The sequence below is a fragment of the Oncorhynchus mykiss genome, chromosome 15, assembly GCF_013265735.2.
Source record: "Oncorhynchus mykiss isolate Arlee chromosome 15, USDA_OmykA_1.1, whole genome shotgun sequence".
In the NCBI taxonomy this organism is placed as follows: domain Eukaryota; kingdom Metazoa; phylum Chordata; class Actinopteri; order Salmoniformes; family Salmonidae; genus Oncorhynchus; species Oncorhynchus mykiss.
In genome coordinates, this window is record NC_048579.1 from 65,181,990 (window position 1) to 65,209,578 (window position 27,589).

Genomic DNA, 27,589 nt, shown 5'->3' on the forward strand with positions numbered 1-27,589 from the left:
GAGATTCCTGTTAAAGGTCAATCTAAGGCTCTTTTCTGAAATGACGTTTTAATATCTGAATGTACTGTGGGTGGCTCACACTCCAGATCAGGTTCCTTCCCTGTGAGGTATCGAAACACAGCCTGGAGCTGGGTCAGCTTGCGGTGGTGAGGGTCAATGTCTGTCTCACAGTAGGTCCTGGAGACACACACACACACACACACACACACACACACACACACACACACACACACACACACCAGTAATAGTGTACCAGTCAGGTCATAGCTTGCTGGTGAGTGAAAGAATAGGGAGAGAAACTGATTCGTCAGACACTCACCACTCATTTGCGATGGAAACATCTGGCTGCATCAGGTCATTGAGACCTGTGGATGAAAACACCCTGGTTTAGTAGTTATACTGCAGAGGCCTGTGGATGGACACAAGTTATAACACCCTGGTTTAGTAGTTATACTGCAGAGGCCTGTGGATGGACACAAGTTATAACACCCTGGTTTAGTAGTTACACTGCAGAGGCCTGTGGATGGACACAAGTTATAACACCCTAATTTAGTAGTTATACTGCAGAGGCCTGTGGATGAAAACACCCTGGTTTAGTAGTTATACTGCAGAGGCCTGTGGATGGACACAAGTTATAACACCCTGGTTTAGTAGTTATACTGCAGAGGCCTGTGGATGGACACAAGTTATAACACCCTGGTTTAGTAGTTATACTGCAGAGGCCTGTGGATGGACACAAGTTATAACACCCTGGTTTAGTAGTTATACTGCAGAGGCCTGTGGATGAAAACACCCTGGTTTAGTAGTTATACTGCAGTGTTTGTTGTTCAAGACAGACGACTTACCTTCCCTAACAGACACGTTCCCTATGAAGATGTATTCACCGTGCCCTCTGGTCAGCACCATGCCAAGACTGTAGAGACACACACATTACACGTTGACACAGTTTCCATTGTTTTTTTTCCACATTATAACTGTTTATGAGACGTCTACATAGAATAAGAATGTTACGCTGTCCGTGTTGATTGGACCAACCTGAACGGCGTCTCGTTGATGGTTGTGTAGAAGTAGTCATTCTTCAGGAACATGACTCTTCTCTGGTAGGGGAATAAACAGCTCTTAAAGGTGGTAGTAGGCTCTATGTAATGTCACCTTGTACTGGGTCTACTGCTGTGTTAATAACTATGTAATGTCACCTTGTACTGGGACTACTGCTGTGTTAATAACTATGTAATGTCACCTTGTACTGGGTCTACTGCTGTGTTAATAACTATGTAATGTCACCTTGTACTGGGACTACTGCTGTATTAATAACTATGTAATGTCACCTTGTACTGGGACTACTGCTGTATTAATAACTATGTAATGTCACCTTGTACTGGGACTACTGCTGTATTAATAACTATGTAATGTCACCTTGTACTGGGTCTACTGCTGTGTTAATAACTATGTAATGTCACCTTGTACTGGGACTACTGCTGTGTTAATAATAACTATGCTGTGTTAATAACTATGTAATGTCACCTTGTACTGGGTCTACTGCTGTGTTAATAACTATGTAATGTCACCTTGTACTGGGACTACTGCTGTGTTAATAACTATGTAATGTCACCTTGTACTGGGACTACTGCTGTGTTAATAACTATGTAATGTCACCTTGTACTGGGACTACTGCTGTGTTAATAACTATGTAATGTCACCTTGTACTGGGACTACTGCTGTGTTAATAACTATGTAATGTCACCTTGTACTGGGACTACTGCTGTGTTAATAATAACTATGTAATGTCACCTTGTACTGGGACTACTGCTGTATTAATAATATGTAATGTCACCTTGTACTGGGACTACTGCTGTGTTAATAATATGTAATGTCACCTTGTACTGGGTCTACTGCTGTATTAATAATATGTAATGTCACCTTGTACTGGGACTACTGCTGTATTAATAATATGTAATGTCACCTTGTACTGGGTCTACTGCTGTATTAATAATATGTAATGTCACCTTGTACTGGGACTACTGCTGTATTAATAATATGTAATGTCACCTTGTACTGGGACTACTGCTGTGTTAATAACTATGTAATGCCACCTTGTACTGGGACTACTGCTGTATTAATAATATGTAATGTCACCTTGTACTGGGACTACTGCTGTGTTAATAACTATGTAATGTCACCTTGTACTGGGTCTACTGCTGTGTTAATAACTCTGTAATGTCCCCTTGTACTGGGTCTACTGCTGTGTTAATAACTCTGTAATGTCACCTTGTACTGGGACTACTGCTGTATTAATAATATGTAATGTCACCTTGTACTGGGACTACTGCTATATTAATAATAACTATGTAATGTCACCTTGTACTGGGACTACTGCTGTGTTAATAATATGTAATGTCACCTTGTACTGGGACTACTGCTGTGTTAATAACTATGTAATGTCACCTTGTACTGGGACTACTGCTGTATTAATAATATGTAATGTCACCTTGTACTGGGACTACTGCTGTGTTAATAACTATGTAATGTCACCTTGTACTGGGACTACTGCTGTGTTAATAACTATGTAATGTCACCTTGTACTGGGACTACTGCTGTATTAATAATATGTAATGTCACCTTGTACTGGGACTACTGCTGTGTTAATAACTATGTAATGTCACCTTGTACTGGGTCTACTGCTGTGTTAATAATATGTAATGTCACCTTGTACTGGGACTACTGCTGTGTTAATAACTATGTAATGTCACCTTGTACTGGGACTACTGCTGTATTAATAATATGTAATGTCACCTTGTACTGGGACTACTGCTGTGTTAATAACTATGTAATGTCACCTTGTACTGGGACTACTGCTGTGTTAATAACTATGTAATGTCACCTTGTACTGGGACTACTGCTGTATTAATAATATGTAATGTCACCTTGTACTGGGACTACTGCTGTGTTAATAACTATGTAATGTCACCTTGTACTGGGTCTACTGCTGTGTTAATAACTCTGTAATGTCACCTTGTACTGGGTCTACTGCTGTGTTAATAATAACTATGTAATGTCACCTTGTACTGGGACTACTGCTGTGTTAATAACTATGTAATGTCACCTTGTACTGGGTCTACTGCTGTGTTAATAACTATGTAATGTCACCTTGTACTGGGACTACTGCTGTGTTAATAACTATGTAATGTCACCTTGTACTGGGACTACTGCTGTGTTAATAATAACTATGTAATGTCACCTTGTACTGGGACTACTGCTGTGTTAATAACTATGTAATGTCACCTTGTACTGGGTCTACTGCTGTGTTAATAACTATGTAATGTCACCTTGTACTGGGGCTACTGCTGTGTTAATAACTATGTAATGTCACCTTGTACTGGGACTACTGCTGTGTTAATAACTATGTAATGTCACCTTGTACTGGGACTACTGCTGTGTTAATAACTATGTAATGTCACCTTGTACTGGGACTACTGCTGTATTAATAACTATGTAATGTCACCTTGTACTGGGACTACTGCTGTGTTAATAACTATGTAATGTCACCTTGTACTGGGACTACTGCTGTGTTAATAATAACTATGTAATGTCACCTTGTACTGGGACTACTGCTGTGTTAATAATAACTATGTAATGTCACCTTGTACTGGGTCTACTGCTGTGTTAATAACTATGTAATGTCACCTTGTACTGGGACTACTGCTGTGTTAATAACTATGTAATGTCACCTTGTACTGGGTCTACTGCTGTGTTAATAACTATGTAATGTCACCTTGTACTGGGTCTACTGCTGTGTTAATAATAACTATGTAATGTCACCTTGTACTGGGACTACTGCTGTGTTAATAACTATGTAATGTCACCTTGTACTGGGTCTACTGCTGTGTTAATAACTATGTAATGTCACCTTGTACTGGGTCTACTGCTGTGTTAATAACTATGTAATGTCACCTTGTACTGGGACTACTGCTGTGTTAATAACTATGTAATGTCACCTTGTACTGGGACTACTGCTGTGTTAATAACTATGTAATGTCACCTTGTACTGGGACTACTGCTGTGTTAATAACTATGTAATGTCACCTTGTACTGGGACTACTGCTGTGTTAATAACTATGTAATGTCACCTTGTACTGGGACTACTGCTGTGTTAATAACTATGTAATGTCACCTTGTACTGGGACTACTGCTGTGTTAATAACTATGTAATGTCACCTTGTACTAGGACTACTGCTGTGTTAATAACTGTGTAATGTCACCTTGTACTGGGTCTACTGCTGTGTTAATAACTATGTAATGTCACCTTGTACTGGGACTACTGCTGTGTTAATAACTATGTAATGTCACCTTGTACTGGGTCTACTGCTGTGTTAATAACTATGTAATGTCACCTTGTCCTGGGACTACTGCTGTGTTAATAACTATGTAATGTCACCTTGTACTGGGACTACTGCTGTGTTAATAACTATGTAATGTCACCTTGTACTGGGACTACTGCTGTGTTAATAACTATGTAATGTCACCTTGTACTGGGACTACTGCTGTGTTAATAACTATGTAATGTCACCTTGTACTGGGACTACTGCTGTGTTAATAACTATGTAATGTCACCTTGTACTGGGTCTACTGCTGTGTTAAATAACTATGTAATGTCACCTTGTACTGGGTCTACTGCTGTGTTAATAACTATGTAATGTCACCTTGTACTGGGACTACTGCTGTGTTAAATAACTATGTAATGTCACCTTGTACTGGGTCTACTGCTGTGTTAATAACTATGTAATGTCACCTTGTACTGGGACTACTGCTGTGTTAATAACTATGTAATGTCACCTTGTACTGGGACTACTGCTGTGTTAATAACTATGTAATGTCACCTTGTACTGGGACTACTGCTGTGTTAATAACTATGTAATGTCACCTTGTACTGGGACTACTGCTGTGTTAATAACTATGTAATGTCACCTTGTACTGGGACTACTGCTGTGTTAATAACTATGTAATGTCACCTTGTACTGGGACTACTGCTGTGTTAATAACTATGTAATGTCACCTTGTACTGGGTCTACTGCTGTGTTAATAACTATGTAATGTCACCTTGTACTGGGACTACTGCTGTGTTAATAACTATGTAATGTCACCTTGTACTGGGACTACTGCTGTGTTAATAACTATGTAATGTCACCTTGTACTGGGGCTACTGCTGTGTTAATAACTATGTAATGTCACCTTGTACTGGGACTACTGCTGTGTTAATAACTATGTAATGTCACCTTGTACTGGGACTACTGCTGTGTTAATAACTATGTAATGTCACCTTGTACTGGGTCTACTGCTGTGTTAATAACTATGTAATGTCACCTTGTACTGGGACTACTGCTGTGTTAATAACTATGTAATGTCACCTTGTACTGGGTCTACTGCTGTGTTAATAACTATGTAATGTCACCTTGTACTGGGTCTACTGCTGTGTTAATAACTATGTAATGTCACCTTGTACTGGGACTACTGCTGTGTTAATAACTATGTAATGTCACCTTGTACTGGGACTACTGCTGTGTTAATAACTATGTAATGTCACCTTGTACTGGGTCTACTGCTGTGTTAATAACTATGTAATGTTATATTGTACTGGGTCTACTGCTATGTTAATAATAACTATGCTGTGTTAATAACTATGCTGTGTTAATAACTATGTAATGTTATATTGTACTGGGTCTACTGCTGTGTTAATAATAACTTACCCCTTTCTCTACAGTGGCTCTGACGTCTAAGGACAGAGTACCTGTCTCTCCTTTTACCATGGCAGTCCTCAACTGGAAGGAAAATACACACGGCCACAATCAGAGACGGTCTTCTGTGGCTGTGAATAAGAAAAGTGTGAATGTGTGTGTGTGTGTGTGTGTGTGTGTGTGTGTGTGTGTATGTTCTGTGTGTGTGTGTGTGTGTGTGTGTGTGTGTGTGTGTGTGTGTGTATGTGTGTGTGTGTGTGTGCCTTTATGCCTGTGTGTGTGTGCTTGTGTGTGTGTGTGTATGTGTGTGTCTGTGTGTGTGTGCCTGAGTGTGTATTTGTGAGTGTGTGTGCCTGAGTGTGTATTTGTGAGTGTGTGCCTGAGTGTGTATTTGTGAGTGTGTGTGTGCCTGTGTGCGTGTGCCTGTGTGTGTATGTGTGTGTGTGTGTGTGTGTGTGTGTGTGTGTGTGTGTGCCTTCATGCCTGTGTGCGTGTGCTTGTGTGTGTGTGTGTCTGTGTGCGTGTGCCTTCATGCCTGTGTGCGTGTGCTTGTGTGTGTGTATGTTTGCGTGTGCCTGTGTGTGTTTGTGTGTGCTTTTATGCCTGTGCTTGTGTGTGTATGTGTATGTGTATGTGCGTGTGTGCGTGCGTGCGTGCGTGCGTGCGCGCGTGTGTGTGTGTGTGTGTGTGTGATTACTCACCGTCTCATCCGTGTCCTCCCACTCCACCTCAGCCAGATCAACACTGTTGTAGTTGGGTTTTGGCTTCAGCTTCTTTCCCTCCTTATACAGGGGTCGGAGGGCAGGGTGGGCGAGGATATAACCGTTGTTGGTGTTGAGGAAGGCGTAACCATGGACACCCAGCTATAGGAGACACACAGGGAGACATGGATCTCATGAAAGAGGGGTCAGAGAGGTCAGACAGTCGTTAAGGTGCAGTACAGAGCAGACAGCTCTGTAGAAGGACATCAAAGACGACAGGAACGTGTTGTTCTAAGAGATGAAGGGTTGTTGGTACCTTGTATCTAGGAGCCAGCCTCATCAGTTCTCTCAGAGGAACATCAGTCCCCACCACCCCCAGCAGAATACCATGAGACAGCTGGATGCAGAAAGACAGAGAGAGACAAGGATGGGTCCATTAGCCTACAGTACCATGACTCAGCCGCGGCCTGTCATTAATTGCGTTGTTGATTTAGCTCCACTGTAGGGCATGCGTCCCAAACGGAACCCTATTCCCTATATAGTGCACTACTTTAGACCAGAGCCCTATTCCCTATATAGTGCAATACTTTTGACCAGAGCCCTATTCTCCATATAGTGCACTACTTTAGACCAGAGCCCTATTCCCTATATAGTTGACTACTTTTGACCAGAGCCCTATTACCTATATAGTGGACTACTTTTGACCAGAGCCCTATGGGACTCAGCCCAGACCCCCACTCACCGTCTCCTTCTTCTTGCTGAACACAGGCATGGCCACAGAGGTCATGAGGAGCAGGCTCTGAGCCTGTGTGTTGAACAGCTGGGAAGGAACAGGAACACAGTTAGTGTCTGATACCCACTGGGAAACTATAAACACATCTACTGTCAGGTACAGAGGAAGACTAGTGTCTGACACTATAAACACATCTACTGTCAGGTACAGAGGAAGACTAGTTAGTGTCTGACACTATAAACACATCTACTGTCAGGTACAGAGGAAGACTAGTGTCTGACACTATAAACACATCTACTGTCAGGTACAGAGGAAGACTAGTGTCTGACACTATAAACACATCTACTGTCAGGTACAGAGGAAGACTAGTTGGTGTCTGACACTATAAACACATCTACTGTCAGGTACAGAGGAAGACTAGTGTCTGACACTATAAACACATCTACTGTCAGGTACAGAGGAAGACTAGTTAGTGTCTGACACTATAAACACATCTACTGTCAGGTACAGAGGAAGACTAGTTAGTGTCTGACACTATAAACACATCTACTGTCAGGTACAGAGGAAGACTAGTTAGTGTCTGACACTATAAACACATCTACTGTCAGGTACAGAGGAAGACTAGTTAGTGTCTGACACTATAAACACATCTACTGTCAGGTACAGAGGAAGACTAGTTAGTGTCTGACACTATAAACACATCTACTGTCAGGTACAGAGGAAGACTAGTTAGTGTCTGACACTATAAACACATCTAATGTCAGGTACAGAGGAAGACTAGTTAGTGTCTGACACTATAAACACATCTACTATCAGGTACAGAGGAAGACTAGTGTCTGACACTATAAACACATCTACTGTCAGGTACAGAGGAAGACTAGTTGGTGTCTGACACTATAAACACATCTACTGTCAGGTACAGAGGAAGACTAGTTAGTGTCTGACACTATAAACACATCTACTATCAGGTACAGAGGAAGACTAGTGTCTGACACTATAAACACATCTACTGTCAGGTACAGAGGAAGACTAGTTGGTGTCTGACACTATAAACACATCTACTATCAGGTACAGAGGAAGACTAGTGTCTGACACTATAAACACATCTACTGTCAGGTACAGAGGAAGACTAGTGTCTGACACTATAAACACATCTACTGTCAGGTACAGAGGAAGACTAGTTGGTGTCTGACACTATACACACATCTACTGTCAGGTACAGAGGAAGACTAGTTAGTGTCTGACACTATACACACATCTACTGTCAGGTACAGAGGAAGACTAGTTAGTGTCTGACACTATAAACACATCTACTGTCAGGTACAGAGGAAGACTAGTTAGTGTCTGACACTATAAACACATCTACTGTCAGGTACAGAGGAAGACTAGTTAGTGTCTTACACTATAAACACATCTACTGTCAGGTACAGAGGAAGACTAGTGTCTGACACTATAAACACATCTACTGTCAGGTACAGAGGAAGACTAGTGTCTGACACTATAAACACATCTACTGTCAGGTACAGAGGAAGACTAGTTAGTGTCTGACACTATAAACACATCTACTATCAGGTACAGAGGAAGACTAGTTAGTGTCTGACACTATAAACACATCTACTGTCAGGTACAGAGGAAGACTAGTGTCTGACACTATAAACACATCTACTGTCAGGTACAGAGGAAGACTAGTTAGTGTCTGACACTATAAACACATCTACTATCAGGTACAGAGGAAGACTAGTGTCTGACACTATAAACACATCTACTGTCAGGTACAGAGGAAGACTAGTGTCTGACACTATAAACACATCTACTGTCAGGTACAGAGGAAGACTAGTGTCTGACACTATAAACACATCTACTGTCAGGTACAGAGGAAGACTAGTTAGTGTCTGACACTATAAACACATCTACTATCAGGTACAGAGGAAGACTAGTTAGTGTCTGACACTATAAACACATCTACTGTCAGGTACAGAGGAAGACTAGTGTCTGACACTATAAACACATCTACTGTCAGGTACAGAGGAAGACTAGTTAGTGTCTGACACTATAAACACATCTACTGTCAGGTACAGAGGAAGACTAGTGTCTGACACTATAAACACATCTACTGTCAGGTACAGAGGAAGACTAGTGTCTGACACTATAAACACATCTACTGTCAGGTACAGAGGAAGACTAGTGTCTGACACTATAAACACATCTACTGTCAGGTACAGAGGAAGACTAGTTAGTGTCTGACACTATACACACATCTACTGTCAGGTACAGAGGAAGACTAGTTAGTGTCTGACACTATAAACACATCTACTGTCAGGTACAGAGGAAGACTAGTTAGTGTCTGACACTATAAACACATCTACTGTCAGGTACAGAGGAAGACTAGTTAGTGTCTGACACTATAAACACATCTACTGTCAGGTACAGAGGAAGACTAGTTAGTGTCTGACACTATAAACACATCTACTGTCAGGTACAGAGGAAGACTAGTTAGTGTCTGACACTATAAACACATCTACTATCAGGTACAGAGGAAGACTAGTGTCTGACACTATAAACACATCTACTGTCAGGTACAGAGGAAGACTAGTGTCTGACACTATAAACACATCTACTGTCAGGTACAGAGGAAGACTAGTTAGTGTCTGACACTATAAACACATCTACTGTCAGGTACAGAGGAAGACTAGTGTCTGACACTATAAACACATCTACTGTCAGGTACAGAGGAAGACTAGTTAGTGTCTGACACTATAAACACATCTACTGTCAGGTACAGAGGAAGACTAGTTGGTGTCTGACACTATAAACACATCTACTATCAGGTACAGAGGAAGACTAGTGTCTGACACTATAAACACATCTACTGTCAGGTACAGAGGAAGACTAGTTAGTGTCTGACACTATAAACACATCTACTGTCAGGTACAGAGGAAGACTAGTGTCTGACACTATAAACACATCTACTGTCAGGTACAGAGGAAGACTAGTTAGTGTCTGACACTATAAACACATCTACTGTCAGGTACAGAGGAAGACTAGTGTCTGACACTATAAACACATCTACTGTCAGGTACAGAGGAAGACTAGTTAGTGTCTGACACTATAAACACATCTACTGTCAGGTACAGAGGAAGACTAGTTAGTGTCTGACACTATAAACACATCTACTGTCAGGTACAGAGGAAGACTAGTTAGTGTCTGACACTATAAACACATCTACTGTCAGGTACAGAGGAAGACTAGTGTCTGACACTATAAACACATCTACTGTCAGGTACAGAGGAAGACTAGTGTCTGACACTATAAACACATCTACTGTCAGGTACAGAGGAAGACTAGTTAGTGTCTGACACTATAAACACATCTACTGTCAGGTACAGAGGAAGACTAGTTGGTGTCTGACACTATAAACACATCTACTGTCAGGTACAGAGGAAGACTAGTTAGTGTCTGACACTATAAACACATCTACTGTCAGGTACAGAGGAAGACTAGTTAGTGTCTGACACTATAAACACATCTACTGTCAGGTACAGAGGAAGACTAGTTAGTGTCTGACACTATAAACACATCTACTGTCAGGTACAGAGGAAGACTAGTTAGTGTCTGACACTATAAACACATCTACTGTCAGGTACAGAGGAAGACTAGTGTCTGACACTATAAACACATCTACTGTCAGGTACAGAGGAAGACTAGTGTCTGACACTATAAACACATCTACTGTCAGGTACAGAGGAAGACTAGTTAGTGTCTGACACTATAAACACATCTACTGTCAGGTACAGAGGAAGACTAGTTAGTGTCTGACACTATAAACACATCTACTGTCAGGTACAGAGGAAGACTAGTTAGTGTCTGACACTATAAACACATCTACTGTCAGGTACAGAGGAAGACTAGTTAGTGTCTGACACTATAAACACATCTACTGTCAGGTACAGAGGAAGACTAGTTAGTGTCTGACACTATAAACACATCTACTGTCAGGTACAGAGGAAGACTAGTGTCTGACACTATAAACACATCTACTGTCAGGTACAGAGGAAGACTAGTTAGTGTCTGACACTATAAACACATCTACTGTCAGGTACAGAGGAAGACTAGTTGGTGTCTGACACTATAAACACATCTACTATCAGGTACAGAGGAAGACTAGTGTCTGACACTATAAACACATCTACTGTCAGGTACAGAGGAAGACTAGTTAGTGTCTGACACTATAAACACATCTACTGTCAGGTACAGAGGAAGACTAGTGTCTGACACTATAAACACATCTACTGTCAGGTACAGAGGAAGACTAGTTAGTGTCTGACACTATAAACACATCTACTGTCAGGTACAGAGGAAGACTAGTGTCTGACACTATAAACACATCTACTGTCAGGTACAGAGGAAGACTAGTTAGTGTCTGACACTATAAACACATCTACTGTCAGGTACAGAGGAAGACTAGTTAGTGTCTGACACTATAAACACATCTACTGTCAGGTACAGAGGAAGACTAGTTAGTGTCTGACACTATAAACACATCTACTGTCAGGTACAGAGGAAGACTAGTGTCTGACACTATAAACACATCTACTGTCAGGTACAGAGGAAGACTAGTGTCTGACACTATAAACACATCTACTGTCAGGTACAGAGGAAGACTAGTTAGTGTCTGACACTATAAACACATCTACTGTCAGGTACAGAGGAAGACTAGTTGGTGTCTGACACTATAAACACATCTACTGTCAGGTACAGAGGAAGACTAGTTAGTGTCTGACACTATAAACACATCTACTGTCAGGTACAGAGGAAGACTAGTTAGTGTCTGACACTATAAACACATCTACTGTCAGGTACAGAGGAAGACTAGTTAGTGTCTGACACTATAAACACATCTACTGTCAGGTACAGAGGAAGACTAGTTAGTGTCTGACACTATAAACACATCTACTGTCAGGTACAGAGGAAGACTAGTGTCTGACACTATAAACACATCTACTGTCAGGTACAGAGGAAGACTAGTGTCTGACACTATAAACACATCTACTGTCAGGTACAGAGGAAGACTAGTTAGTGTCTGACACTATAAACACATCTACTGTCAGGTACAGAGGAAGACTAGTTAGTGTCTGACACTATAAACACATCTACTGTCAGGTACAGAGGAAGACTAGTTAGTGTCTGACACTATAAACACATCTACTGTCAGGTACAGAGGAAGACTAGTTAGTGTCTGACACTATAAACACATCTACTGTCAGGTACAGAGGAAGACTAGTTAGTGTCTGACACTATAAACACATCTACTGTCAGGTACAGAGGAAGACTAGTTAGTGTCTGACACTATAAACACATCTACTGTCAGGTACAGAGGAAGACTAGTGTCTGACACTATAAACACATCTACTGTCAGGTACAGAGGAAGACTAGTGTCTGACACTATAAACACATCTACTGTCAGGTACAGAGGAAGACTAGTGTCTGACACTATAAACACATCTACTGTCAGGTACAGAGGAAGACTAGTTAGTGTCTGACACTATACACACATCTACTGTCAGGTACAGAGGAAGACTAGTTAGTGTCTGACACTATAAACACATCTACTGTCAGGTACAGAGGAAGACTAGTTAGTGTCTGACACTATAAACACATCTACTGTCAGGTACAGAGGAAGACTAGTTAGTGTCTGACACTATAAACACATCTACTGTCAGGTACAGAGGAAGACTAGTTAGTGTCTGACACTATAAACACATCTACTGTCAGGTACAGAGGAAGACTAGTTAGTGTCTGACACTATAAACACATCTACTATCAGGTACAGAGGAAGACTAGTGTCTGACACTATAAACACATCTACTGTCAGGTACAGAGGAAGACTAGTGTCTGACACTATAAACACATCTACTGTCAGGTACAGAGGAAGACTAGTTAGTGTCTGACACTATAAACACATCTACTGTCAGGTACAGAGGAAGACTAGTGTCTGACACTATAAACACATCTACTGTCAGGTACAGAGGAAGACTAGTTAGTGTCTGACACTATAAACACATCTACTGTCAGGTACAGAGGAAGACTAGTTGGTGTCTGACACTATAAACACATCTACTATCAGGTACAGAGGAAGACTAGTGTCTGACACTATAAACACATCTACTGTCAGGTACAGAGGAAGACTAGTTAGTGTCTGACACTATAAACACATCTACTGTCAGGTACAGAGGAAGACTAGTGTCTGACACTATAAACACATCTACTGTCAGGTACAGAGGAAGACTAGTTAGTGTCTGACACTATAAACACATCTACTGTCAGGTACAGAGGAAGACTAGTGTCTGACACTATAAACACATCTACTGTCAGGTACAGAGGAAGACTAGTTAGTGTCTGACACTATAAACACATCTACTGTCAGGTACAGAGGAAGACTAGTTAGTGTCTGACACTATAAACACATCTACTGTCAGGTACAGAGGAAGACTAGTTAGTGTCTGACACTATAAACACATCTACTGTCAGGTACAGAGGAAGACTAGTGTCTGACACTATAAACACATCTACTGTCAGGTACAGAGGAAGACTAGTGTCTGACACTATAAACACATCTACTGTCAGGTACAGAGGAAGACTAGTTAGTGTCTGACACTATAAACACATCTACTGTCAGGTACAGAGGAAGACTAGTTGGTGTCTGACACTATAAACACATCTACTGTCAGGTACAGAGGAAGACTAGTTAGTGTCTGACACTATAAACACATCTACTGTCAGGTACAGAGGAAGACTAGTTAGTGTCTGACACTATAAACACATCTACTGTCAGGTACAGAGGAAGACTAGTTAGTGTCTGACACTATAAACACATCTACTGTCAGGTACAGAGGAAGACTAGTTAGTGTCTGACACTATAAACACATCTACTGTCAGGTACAGAGGAAGACTAGTGTCTGACACTATAAACACATCTACTGTCAGGTACAGAGGAAGACTAGTGTCTGACACTATAAACACATCTACTGTCAGGTACAGAGGAAGACTAGTGTCTGACACTATAAACACATCTACTGTCAGGTACAGAGGAAGACTAGTGTCTGACACTATAAACACATCTACTGTCAGGTACAGAGGAAGACTAGTTAGTGTCTGACACTATACACACATCTACTGTCAGGTACAGAGGAAGACTAGTTAGTGTCTGACACTATAAACACATCTACTGTCAGGTACAGAGGAAGACTAGTTAGTGTCTGACACTATAAACACATCTACTGTCAGGTACAGAGGAAGACTAGTTAGTGTCTGACACTATAAACACATCTACTGTCAGGTACAGAGGAAGACTAGTTAGTGTCTGACACTATAAACACATCTACTGTCAGGTACAGAGGAAGACTAGTTAGTGTCTGACACTATAAACACATCTACTATCAGGTACAGAGGAAGACTAGTGTCTGACACTATAAACACATCTACTGTCAGGTACAGAGGAAGACTAGTGTCTGACACTATAAACACATCTACTGTCAGGTACAGAGGAAGACTAGTTAGTGTCTGACACTATAAACACATCTACTGTCAGGTACAGAGGAAGACTAGTGTCTGACACTATAAACACATCTACTGTCAGGTACAGAGGAAGACTAGTTAGTGTCTGACACTATAAACACATCTACTGTCAGGTACAGAGGAAGACTAGTTGGTGTCTGACACTATAAACACATCTACTATCAGGTACAGAGGAAGACTAGTGTCTGACACTATAAACACATCTACTGTCAGGTACAGAGGAAGACTAGTTAGTGTCTGACACTATAAACACATCTACTGTCAGGTACAGAGGAAGACTAGTGTCTGACACTATAAACACATCTACTGTCAGGTACAGAGGAAGACTAGTTAGTGTCTGACACTATAAACACATCTACTGTCAGGTACAGAGGAAGACTAGTGTCTGACACTATAAACACATCTACTGTCAGGTACAGAGGAAGACTAGTTAGTGTCTGACACTATAAACACATCTACTGTCAGGTACAGAGGAAGACTAGTTAGTGTCTGACACTATAAACACATCTACTGTCAGGTACAGAGGAAGACTAGTTAGTGTCTGACACTATAAACACATCTACTGTCAGGTACAGAGGAAGACTAGTGTCTGACACTATAAACACATCTACTGTCAGGTACAGAGGAAGACTAGTGTCTGACACTATAAACACATCTACTGTCAGGTACAGAGGAAGACTAGTTAGTGTCTGACACTATAAACACATCTACTGTCAGGTACAGAGGAAGACTAGTTGGTGTCTGACACTATAAACACATCTACTGTCAGGTACAGAGGAAGACTAGTTAGTGTCTGACACTATAAACACATCTACTGTCAGGTACAGAGGAAGACTAGTTAGTGTCTGACACTATAAACACATCTACTGTCAGGTACAGAGGAAGACTAGTTAGTGTCTGACACTATAAACACATCTACTGTCAGGTACAGAGGAAGACTAGTTAGTGTCTGACACTATAAACACATCTACTGTCAGGTACAGAGGAAGACTAGTGTCTGACACTATAAACACATCTACTGTCAGGTACAGAGGAAGACTAGTGTCTGACACTATAAACACATCTACTGTCAGGTACAGAGGAAGACTAGTTAGTGTCTGACACTATAAACACATCTACTGTCAGGTACAGAGGAAGACTAGTTAGTGTCTGACACTATAAACACATCTACTGTCAGGTACAGAGGAAGACTAGTTAGTGTCTGACACTATAAACACATCTACTGTCAGGTACAGAGGAAGACTAGTTAGTGTCTGACACTATAAACACATCTACTGTCAGGTACAGAGGAAGACTAGTTAGTGTCTGACACTATAAACACATCTACTGTCAGGTACAGAGGAAGACTAGTGTCTGACACTATAAACACATCTACTGTCAGGTACAGAGGAAGACTAGTTAGTGTCTGACACTATAAACACATCTACTGTCAGGTACAGAGGAAGACTAGTTGGTGTCTGACACTATAAACACATCTACTATCAGGTACAGAGGAAGACTAGTGTCTGACACTATAAACACATCTACTGTCAGGTACAGAGGAAGACTAGTTAGTGTCTGACACTATAAACACATCTACTGTCAGGTACAGAGGAAGACTAGTGTCTGACACTATAAACACATCTACTGTCAGGTACAGAGGAAGACTAGTTAGTGTCTGACACTATAAACACATCTACTGTCAGGTACAGAGGAAGACTAGTGTCTGACACTATAAACACATCTACTGTCAGGTACAGAGGAAGACTAGTTAGTGTCTGACACTATAAACACATCTACTGTCAGGTACAGAGGAAGACTAGTTAGTGTCTGACACTATAAACACATCTACTGTCAGGTACAGAGGAAGACTAGTTAGTGTCTGACACTATAAACACATCTACTGTCAGGTACAGAGGAAGACTAGTGTCTGACACTATAAACACATCTACTGTCAGGTACAGAGGAAGACTAGTGTCTGACACTATAAACACATCTACTGTCAGGTACAGAGGAAGACTAGTTAGTGTCTGACACTATAAACACATCTACTGTCAGGTACAGAGGAAGACTAGTTGGTGTCTGACACTATAAACACATCTACTGTCAGGTACAGAGGAAGACTAGTTAGTGTCTGACACTATAAACACATCTACTGTCAGGTACAGAGGAAGACTAGTTAGTGTCTGACACTATAAACACATCTACTGTCAGGTACAGAGGAAGACTAGTTAGTGTCTGACACTATAAACACATCTACTGTCAGGTACAGAGGAAGACTAGTTAGTGTCTGACACTATAAACACATCTACTGTCAGGTACAGAGGAAGACTAGTGTCTGACACTATAAACACATCTACTGTCAGGTACAGAGGAAGACTAGTGTCTGACACTATAAACACATCTACTGTCAGGTACAGAGGAAGACTAGTTAGTGTCTGACACTATAAACACATCTACTGTCAGGTACAGAGGAAGACTAGTTAGTGTCTGACACTATAAACACATCTACTGTCAGGTACAGAGGAAGACTAGTTAGTGTCTGACACTATAAACACATCTACTGTCAGGTACAGAGGAAGACTAGTTAGTGTCTGACACTATAAACACATCTACTGTCAGGTACAGAGGAAGACTAGTTAGTGTCTGACACTATAAACACATCTACTGTCAGGTACAGAGGAAGACTAGTTAGTGTCTGACACTATAAACACATCTACTGTCAGGTACAGAGGAAGACTAGTGTCTGACACTATAAACACATCTACTGTCAGGTACAGAGGAAGACTAGTTAGTGTCTGACACTATAAACACATCTACTGTCAGGTACAGAGGAAGACTAGTTAGTGTCTGACACTATAAACACATCTACTGTCAGGTACAGAGGAAGACTAGTTAGTGTCTGACACTATAAACACATCTACTGTCAGGTACAGAGGAAGACTAGTTAGTGTCTGACACTATAAACACATCTACTGTCAGGTACAGAGGAAGACTAGTTAGTGTCTGACACTATAAACACATCTACTGTCAGGTACAGAGGAAGACTAGTGTCTGACACTATAAACACATCTACTGTCAGGTACAGAGGAAGACTAGTTAGTGTCTGACACTATAAACACATCTAGCCAATTCAGGTTTATTCGTCATATGCACAGGATACAGTGTAGAGTACACAGGATACAGTGTAGAGTACACAGGATACAGTGTAGAGTACACAGGATACAGTGTAGAGTACACAGTACAATGAAATGGAGAGCTCCAACATGATCTAGTTCTATAATACAACTGTATACTGGACCAAACTAGCAGCTATTTTCTAACAGCTACATGTGAAAAGCTGAGGAGCTAGTGAACACTTTCTATGGAACCTTTACTAAAGATCTCTAAAGGGTTAGACAGAGCCCAGACTTTACCTCTGCTGTGTTGGGCAGCTGGCGGAGTGAGGGAGGGAGGGAGTGAGTGAGTGAGTGAGTGAGTGAGTGAGTGAGTGAGTGAGTGAGTGAGTGAGTGAGTGAGTGAGTGAGTGCGAAAGAGACAGAGCGAAAGAGACAGAGAGAGAGAGAGAGAGACAGAGAGAGAGAGACAGAGCGAGAGAGAGAGAGAGAGAGAGAGAGAGAGAGAGAGAGAGAGAGAGAGAGAGAGAGAGAACAAGACACAGATGAGAAGGAGAGAACAGACAAACAACAGAATAGAAGACATGGAAATGGAGACATAAGATAAAACAATATACAGATGAAGACAAACAGAGAAACAGATCAGAATGAGATACAAAGAGAGAGAGAGACAAAGAGAGAGACCGGGAGAGAGACAGAATGCGAGACAGTGAGAGGGTCAGAAAGAGAGAGAGACAGGATGTGAGACAGTGAGAGGGTCAGAAAGAGAGAGAGACAGGATGAGAGACAGTGAGAGGGTCAGAAAGAGAGAGAGAGACAAGATGTGAGACAGTGAGAGGGTCAGAAAGAGAGAGAGAGACAAAGACAAAAAAGAGAGAGGAGAGAGAGAATCTCACCGCACTGTCCATGTAAGCCTCTGTCCAGATGATGTCATGATCATGGTTGATGACCATTGGTCGACTCAGAACGTGAAGGTACTCCATGACATTCTCCTGAACATCGGCCAGCGTGGAGACGTGTGTGTAGTAACCTGTATGGGACAAGGTATCCAGGGTATATGACAATACACACACACACACACACACACACACACACAAAACTGCATTAGCAGATGGGCTTTGGGGTATAATTGACAGTGATAAGTGAGTGTTTGTGTTGAGCTCAGTCCACATGTTAAGATGATTATTAGTGGGGTGCATTATCCTCACCGTCCACAGGAGGGCAGCACAGCTATTAGCACAGCTAATCCTGACCATTTATTCTCTCTCTTTTTCCAGCCCAGAGTATGCAAACACAGCAGTAATCTCTCTCTCTACCGCACACACAGGATTAATGATCTATCACTGTGGTATTGGTGGAGTATTCAGACTGAGTGTAGATTCTCAGCAGTCACATAATGAAAAGGATTCAGACAGTGTTGTGTTGTTGTACAGGGTAGGCTGGTGTTCAGGCTTACAGGGGATAAACCAGTTATAACAACACTCCATTAAGCCCTCCTGCCCCAGTCATTGGGATTGAAGAGTGAAGGACTGTGTTACTATGTCTCACTACATACAGTGATTATACAGATGGGAAGACTGTGTTACTATGTCTCATTACATACAGTGATTATACAGATGGGAGGACTGTGTAACGATGTCTCACTACATACAGTGATTATACAGATGGGAGGACTGTGTTACTATGTCTCACTACATATAGTGATTATACAGATGGGAGGACTGTGTTACTATGTCTCACTACATACAGATGGGAGGACTGTGTTACTATGTCTCACTACATACAGTGATTATACAGATGGGAGGACTGTGTAACTATGTCTCACTACATACAGTGATTATACAGATGGGAGGACTGTGTTACTATGTCTCATTACATACAGATGGGAGGACTGTGTTACTATGTCTCACTACATACAGATGGGAGGACTGTGTTACTATGTCTCACTACATACAGATGGGAGGACTGTGTTACTATGTCTCACTACATACAGATGGGAGGACTGTGTTACTATGTCTCACTACATACAGATGGGAGGACTGTGTTACTATGTCTCACTACATACAGATGGGAGGACTGTGTTACTATGTCTCACTACATACAGATGGGAGGACTGTGTTACTATGTCTCATTACATACAGTGATTATACAGATGGGAGGACTGTGTAACTATGTCTCACTACATACAGATGGGGGGACTGTGTTACTATGTCTCACTACATACATTGATTATACAGATGGGAGGACTGTGTAACGATGTCTCACTACATACAGATGGGGGGACTGTGTTACTATGTCTCACTACATACAGTGATTATACAGATGGGAGGACTGTTTTACTATGTCTCACTACATACAGATGGGAGGACTGTGTTACTATGTCTCACTACATACAGTGATTATACAGATGGGAGGACTGTGTTACTATGTCTCATTACATACAGATGGGAGGACTGTGTTACTATGTCTCACTACATACAGATGGGAGGACTGTGTTACTATGTCTCATTACATACAGTGATTATACAGATGGGAGGACTGTGTAACTATGTCTCACTACATACAGTGATTATACAGATGGGAGGACTGTGTTACTATGTCTCATTACATACAGTGATTATACAGATGGGAGGATGGTGTAACGATGTCTCACTACATACAGTGATTATACAGATGGGAGGACTGTTTTACTATGTCTCACTACATACAGATGGGAGGACTGTGTTACTATGTCTCACTACATACAGTGATTATACAGATGGGAGGACTGTGTTACAATGTCTCACTACATACAGTGATTATACAGATGGGAGGACTGTGTTACTATGTCTCACTACATACAGTGATTATACAGATGGGAGGACTGTGTTACTATGTCTCACTACATACAGATGGGAGGACTGTGTTACTATGTCTCACTACATACAGATGGGAGGACTGTGTTACTATGTCTCACTATATACAGATGGGAGGGCTGTGTTACTATGTCTCATTACATACAGATGGGAGGACTGTGTTACTATGTCTCATTACATACAGTGATTATACAGATGGGGGGACTGTGTTACTATGTCTCATTACATACAGATGGGAGGGCTGTGTTACTATGTCTCATTACATACAGATGGGAGGACTGTGTTACTATGTCTCATTACATACAGATGGGAGGACTGTGTTGCTATGTCTCACTACATACAGATGGGAGGACTGTGTTGCTATGGATGTCGATTAAGACTGATTACTGTCTATTCATATAGAGCACATTTGACTGGGTCAGGATGAGGGGTCATATTTGACTGGGTCAGGATGAGGGGTCATATTTGACTGGGTCAGGATGAGGGGTCATATTTGACTGGGTCAGGATGAGGGGTCATATTTACCTGGGTCAGGATGAGGGGTCATATTCTACTGGGTCAAGATGAGGGGTCATATTTGACTGGGTCAGGATGAGGGGTCATGTTCTACTGGGTCAGGATGAGGGGTTATGTTCTACTGGGTCAGGATGAGGGGTCATATTTACCTGGGTCAGGATGAGGGGTCATATTCTACTGGGTCAAGATGAGGGGTCATATTTGACTGGGTCAGGATGAGGGGTCATGTTCTACTGGGTCAGGATGAGGGGTTATGTTCTACTGGGTCAGGATGAGGGGTCATATTTACCTGGGTCAGGATGAGGGGTCATATTCTACTGGGTCAAGATGAGGGGTCATATTTGACTGGGTCAGGATGAGGGGTCATGTTCTACTGGGTCAGGATGAGGGGTTATGTTCTACTGGGTCAGGATGAGGGGTCATATTTTACTGGGTCAGGATGAGGGGCCATATTTGACTGGGTCAGGATGAGGGGTTATGTTCTACTGGGTCAGGATGAGGGGTCATGTTCTACTGGGTCAGGATGAGGGGTCATATTTGACTGGGTCAGGATGAGGGGTCATATTTTACTGGGTCAGGATGAGGGGTCATGTTCTACTGGGTCAGGATGAGGGGTCATGTTTGACTGGGTCAGGATGAGGGGTCATATTTTACTGGGTCAGGATGAGGGGTCATATTCTACTGGGTCAGGATGAGGGGTCATAATTTACTGGGTCAGGATGAGGGGTTATGTTCTACTGGGTCAGGATGAGGGGTCATATTTTACTGGGTCAGGATGAGGGGTCATATTTTACTGGGTCAGGATGAGGGGTCATATTTTACTGGGTCAGGATGAGGGGTCATATTTTACTGGGTCAGGATGAGGGGTCATATTTTACTGGGTCAGGATGAGGGGTTATGTTCTACTGGGTCAGGATGAGGGGTCATATTTTACTGGGTCAGGATGAGGGGTCATATTTTACTGGGTCAGGATGAGGGGTCATATTTTACTGGGTCAGGATGAGGGGTCATATTTTACTGGGTCAGGATGAGGGGTCATATTTTACTGGGTCAGGATGAGGGGTCATATTTTACTGGGTCAGGATGAGGGGTCATAATTTACTGGGTCAGGATGAGGGGTCATATTTTACTGGGTCAGGATGAGGGGTCATAATTTACTGGGTCAGGATGAGGGGTCACAGAAGATGCAGCGCTGCAAACAGACCTGCAGAACAGTGTTACTGCTATACAGTGGGTTGTAGAACAGGGTTACTGCTATACAGTGGGTTGTAGAACAGGGTTACTGCTATACAGTGGGTTGTAGGGGTGTAGAACAGGGTTACTGCTATACAGTAAGGTTGTAGAACAGGGTTACTGCTATACAGTGGGTTGTAGAACAGGGTTACTGCTATACAGTGGGTTGTAGAACAGTGTTACTGCTATACAGTGGGTTGTAGGGTTGTAGAACAGGGTTACTGCTATACAGTAGGTTGTAGAACAGGGTTACTGCTATACAGTGGGTTGTAGGGGTGTAGAACAGGGTTACTGCTATACAGTAAAGTTGTAGAACAGGGTTACTGCTATACAGTGGGTTGTAGAACAGGGTTACTGCTATACAGTGGGTTGTAGAACAGGGTTACTGCTATACAGTGGGTTGTAGAACAGGGTTACTGCTATACAGTGGGTTGTAGAACAGGGTTACTGCTATACAGTGGGTTGTAGGGGTGTAGAACAGGGTTACTGATATACAGTGGGTTGTAGGGGTGTAGAACAGGGTTACTGATATACAGTGGGTTGTAGGGGTGTAGAACAGGGTTACTGATATACAGTGGGTTGTAGGGGTGTAGAACAGGGTTACTGCTATACAGTGGGTTGTAGAACAGGGTTACTGCTATACAGTGGGTTGTAGGGGTGTAGAACAGGGTTACTGATATACAGTGGGTTGTAGGGGTGTAGAACAGGGTTACTGATATACAGTGGGTTGTAGGGGTGTAGAACAGGGTTACTGCTATACAGTGGGTTGTAGAACAGGGTTACTGCTATACAGTGGGTTGTAGAACAGGGTTACTGCTATACAGTGGGTTGTAGGGGTGTAGAACAGGGTTACTGCTATACAGTGGGTTGTAGGGGTGTAGAACAGGGTTACTGCTATACAGTGGGGTTGTAGAACAGGGTTACTGCTATACAGTAGGTTGTAGAACAGGGTTACTGCTATACAGTGGGTTGTAGAACAGGGTTACTGCTATACAGTAGGTTGTAGAACAGGGTTACTGCTATACAGTGGGTTGTAGAACAGGGTTACTGCTATACAGTGGGTTGTAGAACAGGGTTACTGCTATACAGTGGGTTGTAGAACAGGGTTACTGCTATACAGTGGGTTGTAGAACAGGGTTACTGCTATACAGTGGGTTGTAGAACAGGGTTACTGCTATACAGTGGGTTGTAGAACAGGGTTACTGCTATACAGTAGGTTGTAGAACAGGGTTACTGCTATACAGTGGGTTGTAGGGTTGTAGAACAGGGTTACTGCTATACAGTGGGTTGTAGAACAGGGTTACTGCTATACAGTGGGTTGTAGGGGTGTAGAACAGGGTTACTGCTATACAGTGGGTTGTAGAACAGGGTTACTGCTATACAGTGGGTTGTAGAACAGGGTTACTGCTATACAGTGGGTTGTAGAACAGGGTTACTGCTATACAGTCGGTTGTAGAACAGGGTTACTGCTATACAGTGGGGTTGTAGAACAGGGTTACTGCTATACAGTGGGTTGTAGAACAGGGTTACTGCTATACAGTGGGTTGTAGAACAGGGTTACTGCTATACAGTGGGGTTGTAGAACAGGGTTACTGCTATACAGTGGGTTGTAGAACAGGGTTACTGCTATACAGTGGGTTGTAGAACAGGGTTACTGCTATACAGTAGGTTGTAGAACAGGGTTACTGCTATACAGTGGGGTTGTAGAACAGGGTTACTGCTATACAGTGGGTTGTAGAACAGGGTTACTGCTATACAGTGGGTTGTAGAACAGGGTTACTGCTATACAGTCGGTTGTAGAACAGGGTTACTGCTATACAGTGGGTTGTAGAACAGGGTTACTGCTATACAGTCGGTTGTAGAACAGGGTTACTGCTATACAGTGGGGTTGTAGAACAGGGTTACTGCTATACAGTGGGTTGTAGAACAGGGTTACTGCTATACAGTCGGTTGTAGAACAGGGTTACTGCTATACAGTGGGGTTGTAGAACAGGGTTACTGCCATACAGTGGGTTGTAGAACAGGGTTACTGCTATACAGTGGGTTGTAGAACAGGGTTACTGCTATACAGTGGGTTGTAGAACAGGGTTACTGCTATACAGTGGGTTGTAGAACAGGGTTACTGCTATAGAGTGGGTTGTAGAACAGGGTTACTGCTATACAGTGGGTTGTAGAACAGGGTTACTGCTATACAGTGGGTTGTAGAACAGGGTTACTGCTATACAGTGGGTTGTAGAACAGGGTTACTGCTATACAGTGGGGTTGTAGAACAGGGTTACTGCTATACAGTGGGTTGTAGAACAGGGTTACTGCTATACAGTGGGTTGTAGGGGTGTAGAATAGGGTTACTGCTATACAGTGGGTTGTAGGGGTGTAGAACAGGGTTACTGCTATACAGTGGGTTGTAGAACAGGGTTACTGCTATACAGTGGGTTGTAGAACAGGGTTACTACTATACAGTGGGTTGTAGGGGTGTAGAACAGGGTTACTGCTATACAGTGGGTTGTAGGGGTGTAGAACAGGGTTACTGCTATACAGTGGGGTTGTAGAACAGGGTTACTGCTATACAGTAGGTTGTAGAACAGGGTTACTGCTATACAGTGGGTTGTAGAACAGGGTTACTGCTATACAGTAGGTTGTAGAACAGGGTTACTGCTATACAGTGGGTTGTAGAACAGGGTTACTGCTATACAGTGGGTTGTAGAACAGGGTTACTGCTATACAGTGGGTTGTAGAACAGGGTTACTGCTATACAGTGGGTTGTAGAACAGGGTTACTGCTATACAGTGGGTTGTAGAACAGGGTTACTGCTATACAGTGGGTTGTAGAACAGGGTTACTGCTATACAGTAGGTTGTAGAACAGGGTTACTGCTATACAGTGGGTTGTAGGGTTGTAGAACAGGGTTACTGCTATACAGTGGGTTGTAGAACAGGGTTACTGCTATACAGTGGGTTGTAGGGGTGTAGAACAGGGTTACTGCTATACAGTGGGTTGTAGAACAGGGTTACTGCTATACAGTGGGTTGTAGAACAGGGTTACTGCTATACAGTGGGTTGTAGAACAGGGTTACTGCTATACAGTCGGTTGTAGAACAGGGTTACTGCTATACAGTGGGGTTGTAGAACAGGGTTACTGCTATACAGTGGGTTGTAGAACAGGGTTACTGCTATACAGTGGGTTGTAGAACAGGGTTACTGCTATACAGTGGGGTTGTAGAACAGGGTTACTGCTATACAGTGGGTTGTAGAACAGGGTTACTGCTATACAGTGGGTTGTAGAACAGGGTTACTGCTATACAGTAGGTTGTAGAACAGGGTTACTGCTATACAGTGGGGTTGTAGAACAGGGTTACTGCTATACAGTGGGTTGTAGAACAGGGTTACTGCTATACAGTGGGTTGTAGAACAGGGTTACTGCTATACAGTCGGTTGTAGAACAGGGTTACTGCTATACAGTCGGTTGTAGAACAGGGTTACTGCTATACAGTGGGGTTGTAGAACAGGGTTACTGCTATACAGTGGGTTGTAGAACAGGGTTACTGCTATACAGTCGGTTGTAGAACAGGGTTACTGCTATACAGTGGGGTTGTAGAACAGGGTTACTGCCATACAGTGGGTTGTAGAACAGGGTTACTGCTATACAGTGGGTTGTAGAACAGGGTTACTGCTTTACAGTGGGGTTGTAGAACAGGGTTACTGCTATACAGTGGGTTGTAGAACAGGGTTACTGCTATACAGTCGGTTGTAGAACAGGGTTACTGCTATACAGTGGGGTTGTAGAACAGGGTTACTGCCATACAGTGGGTTGTAGAACAGGGTTACTGCTATACAGTGGGTTGTAGAACAGGGTTACTGCTATACAGTGGGTTGTAGAACAGTGTTACTGCTATACAGTGGGTTGTAGAACAGGGTTACTGCTATACAGTGGGTTGTAGAACAGGGTTACTGCTATACAGTGGGTTGTAGAACAGGGTTACTGCTATACAGTGGGTTGTAGAACAGGGTTACTGCTATACAGTGGGTTGTAGGGGTGTAGAACAGGGTTACTGCTATACAGTGGGTTGTAGAACAGGGTTACTGCTATACAGTGGGTTGTAGAACAGGGTTACTGCTATACAGTGGGTTGTAGAACAGGGTTACTGCTATACAGTGGGGTTGTAGAACAGGGTTACTGCTATACAGTGGGGTTGTAGAACAGGGTTACTGCTATACAGTGGGGTTGTAGAACAGGGTTACTGCTATACAGTGGGGTTGTAGAACAGGGTTACTGCTATACAGTGGGGTTGTAGAACAGGGTTACTGCTATACAGTGGGTTGTAGAACAGGGTTACTGCTATACAGTGGGTTGTAGAACAGGGTTACTGCTATACAGTGGGTTGTAGAACAGGGTTACTGCTATACAGTGGGGTTGTAGAACAGGGTTACTGCTATACAGTGGGTTGTAGAACAGGGTTACTGCTATACAGTGGGTTGTAGAACAGGGTTACTGCTATACAGTGGGGTTGTAGAACAGGGTTACTGCTATACAGTGGGTTGTAGAACAGGGTTACTGCTATACAGTGGGTTGTAGGGGTGTAGAATAGGGTTACTGCTATACAGTGGGTTGTAGGGGTGTAGAACAGGGTTACTGCTATACAGTGGGTTGTAGAACAGGGTTACTGCTATACAGTGGGTTGTAGGGGCGCATTAGAGAATTACCTTTATTGTTGCAGGCAATCCACTTCACAGTGTCAGCGAAGGTCACCTCACGACCAATAAGGTAAGTAAAAACACGCACCTGAAGAAGACAAATTGTTTTCAGCACCTGGTGTCACCTAGTCATACCTCCCATGTCTTAGTGTCACCTAGTCATCCCTCCCTTGTCTCAAAATCCCTCCAAAAGAGAAAGAGGTTTCTGACACGTGTGTGCGTGCGTGTGTGTAACGTTGGTTACCCTGCGTTCTGGCCAGTTGAACTCCTGAAACACTTCCTCATAATCCTCCATGGCTCCGTCAGTGATCAGCATGATGGCCTGGTTACACAGACTACCCTGACCCAACGATGCAGCCTAGAGGACACACACAGACACACAGAGACACACAGAGACACGGAGACACACGGAGACACACAGAGACACACAGAGACACACACAGAGACACACAGAGACAC

At 42.6% G+C, this 27,589-nt stretch overlaps 1 protein-coding gene across 1 annotated transcript in view; it reads right to left on the minus strand.

Annotated features, from left to right (window-relative positions):
- Positions 1-27,589, minus strand: part of LOC110513258 (voltage-dependent calcium channel subunit alpha-2/delta-4-like) — a 78,281-nt gene that overhangs the window by 28,607 nt on the left and 22,085 nt on the right. Inside the window, exons 9-19 of the mRNA XM_036945553.1 lie at positions 27,375-27,488; positions 27,140-27,218; positions 18,733-18,866; positions 7,176-7,253; positions 6,750-6,830; positions 6,434-6,595; positions 5,745-5,816; positions 1,036-1,097; positions 846-913; positions 320-365; positions 80-177 (exon numbers count right to left, since the gene is read on the minus strand). Of these exons, the coding sequence (XP_036801448.1) occupies positions 80-177; positions 320-365; positions 846-913; positions 1,036-1,097; positions 5,745-5,816; positions 6,434-6,595; positions 6,750-6,830; positions 7,176-7,253; positions 18,733-18,866; positions 27,140-27,218; positions 27,375-27,488 (994 nt within the window). The remainder of the gene's footprint in view (positions 1-79; positions 178-319; positions 366-845; positions 914-1,035; positions 1,098-5,744; positions 5,817-6,433; positions 6,596-6,749; positions 6,831-7,175; positions 7,254-18,732; positions 18,867-27,139; positions 27,219-27,374; positions 27,489-27,589) is intronic.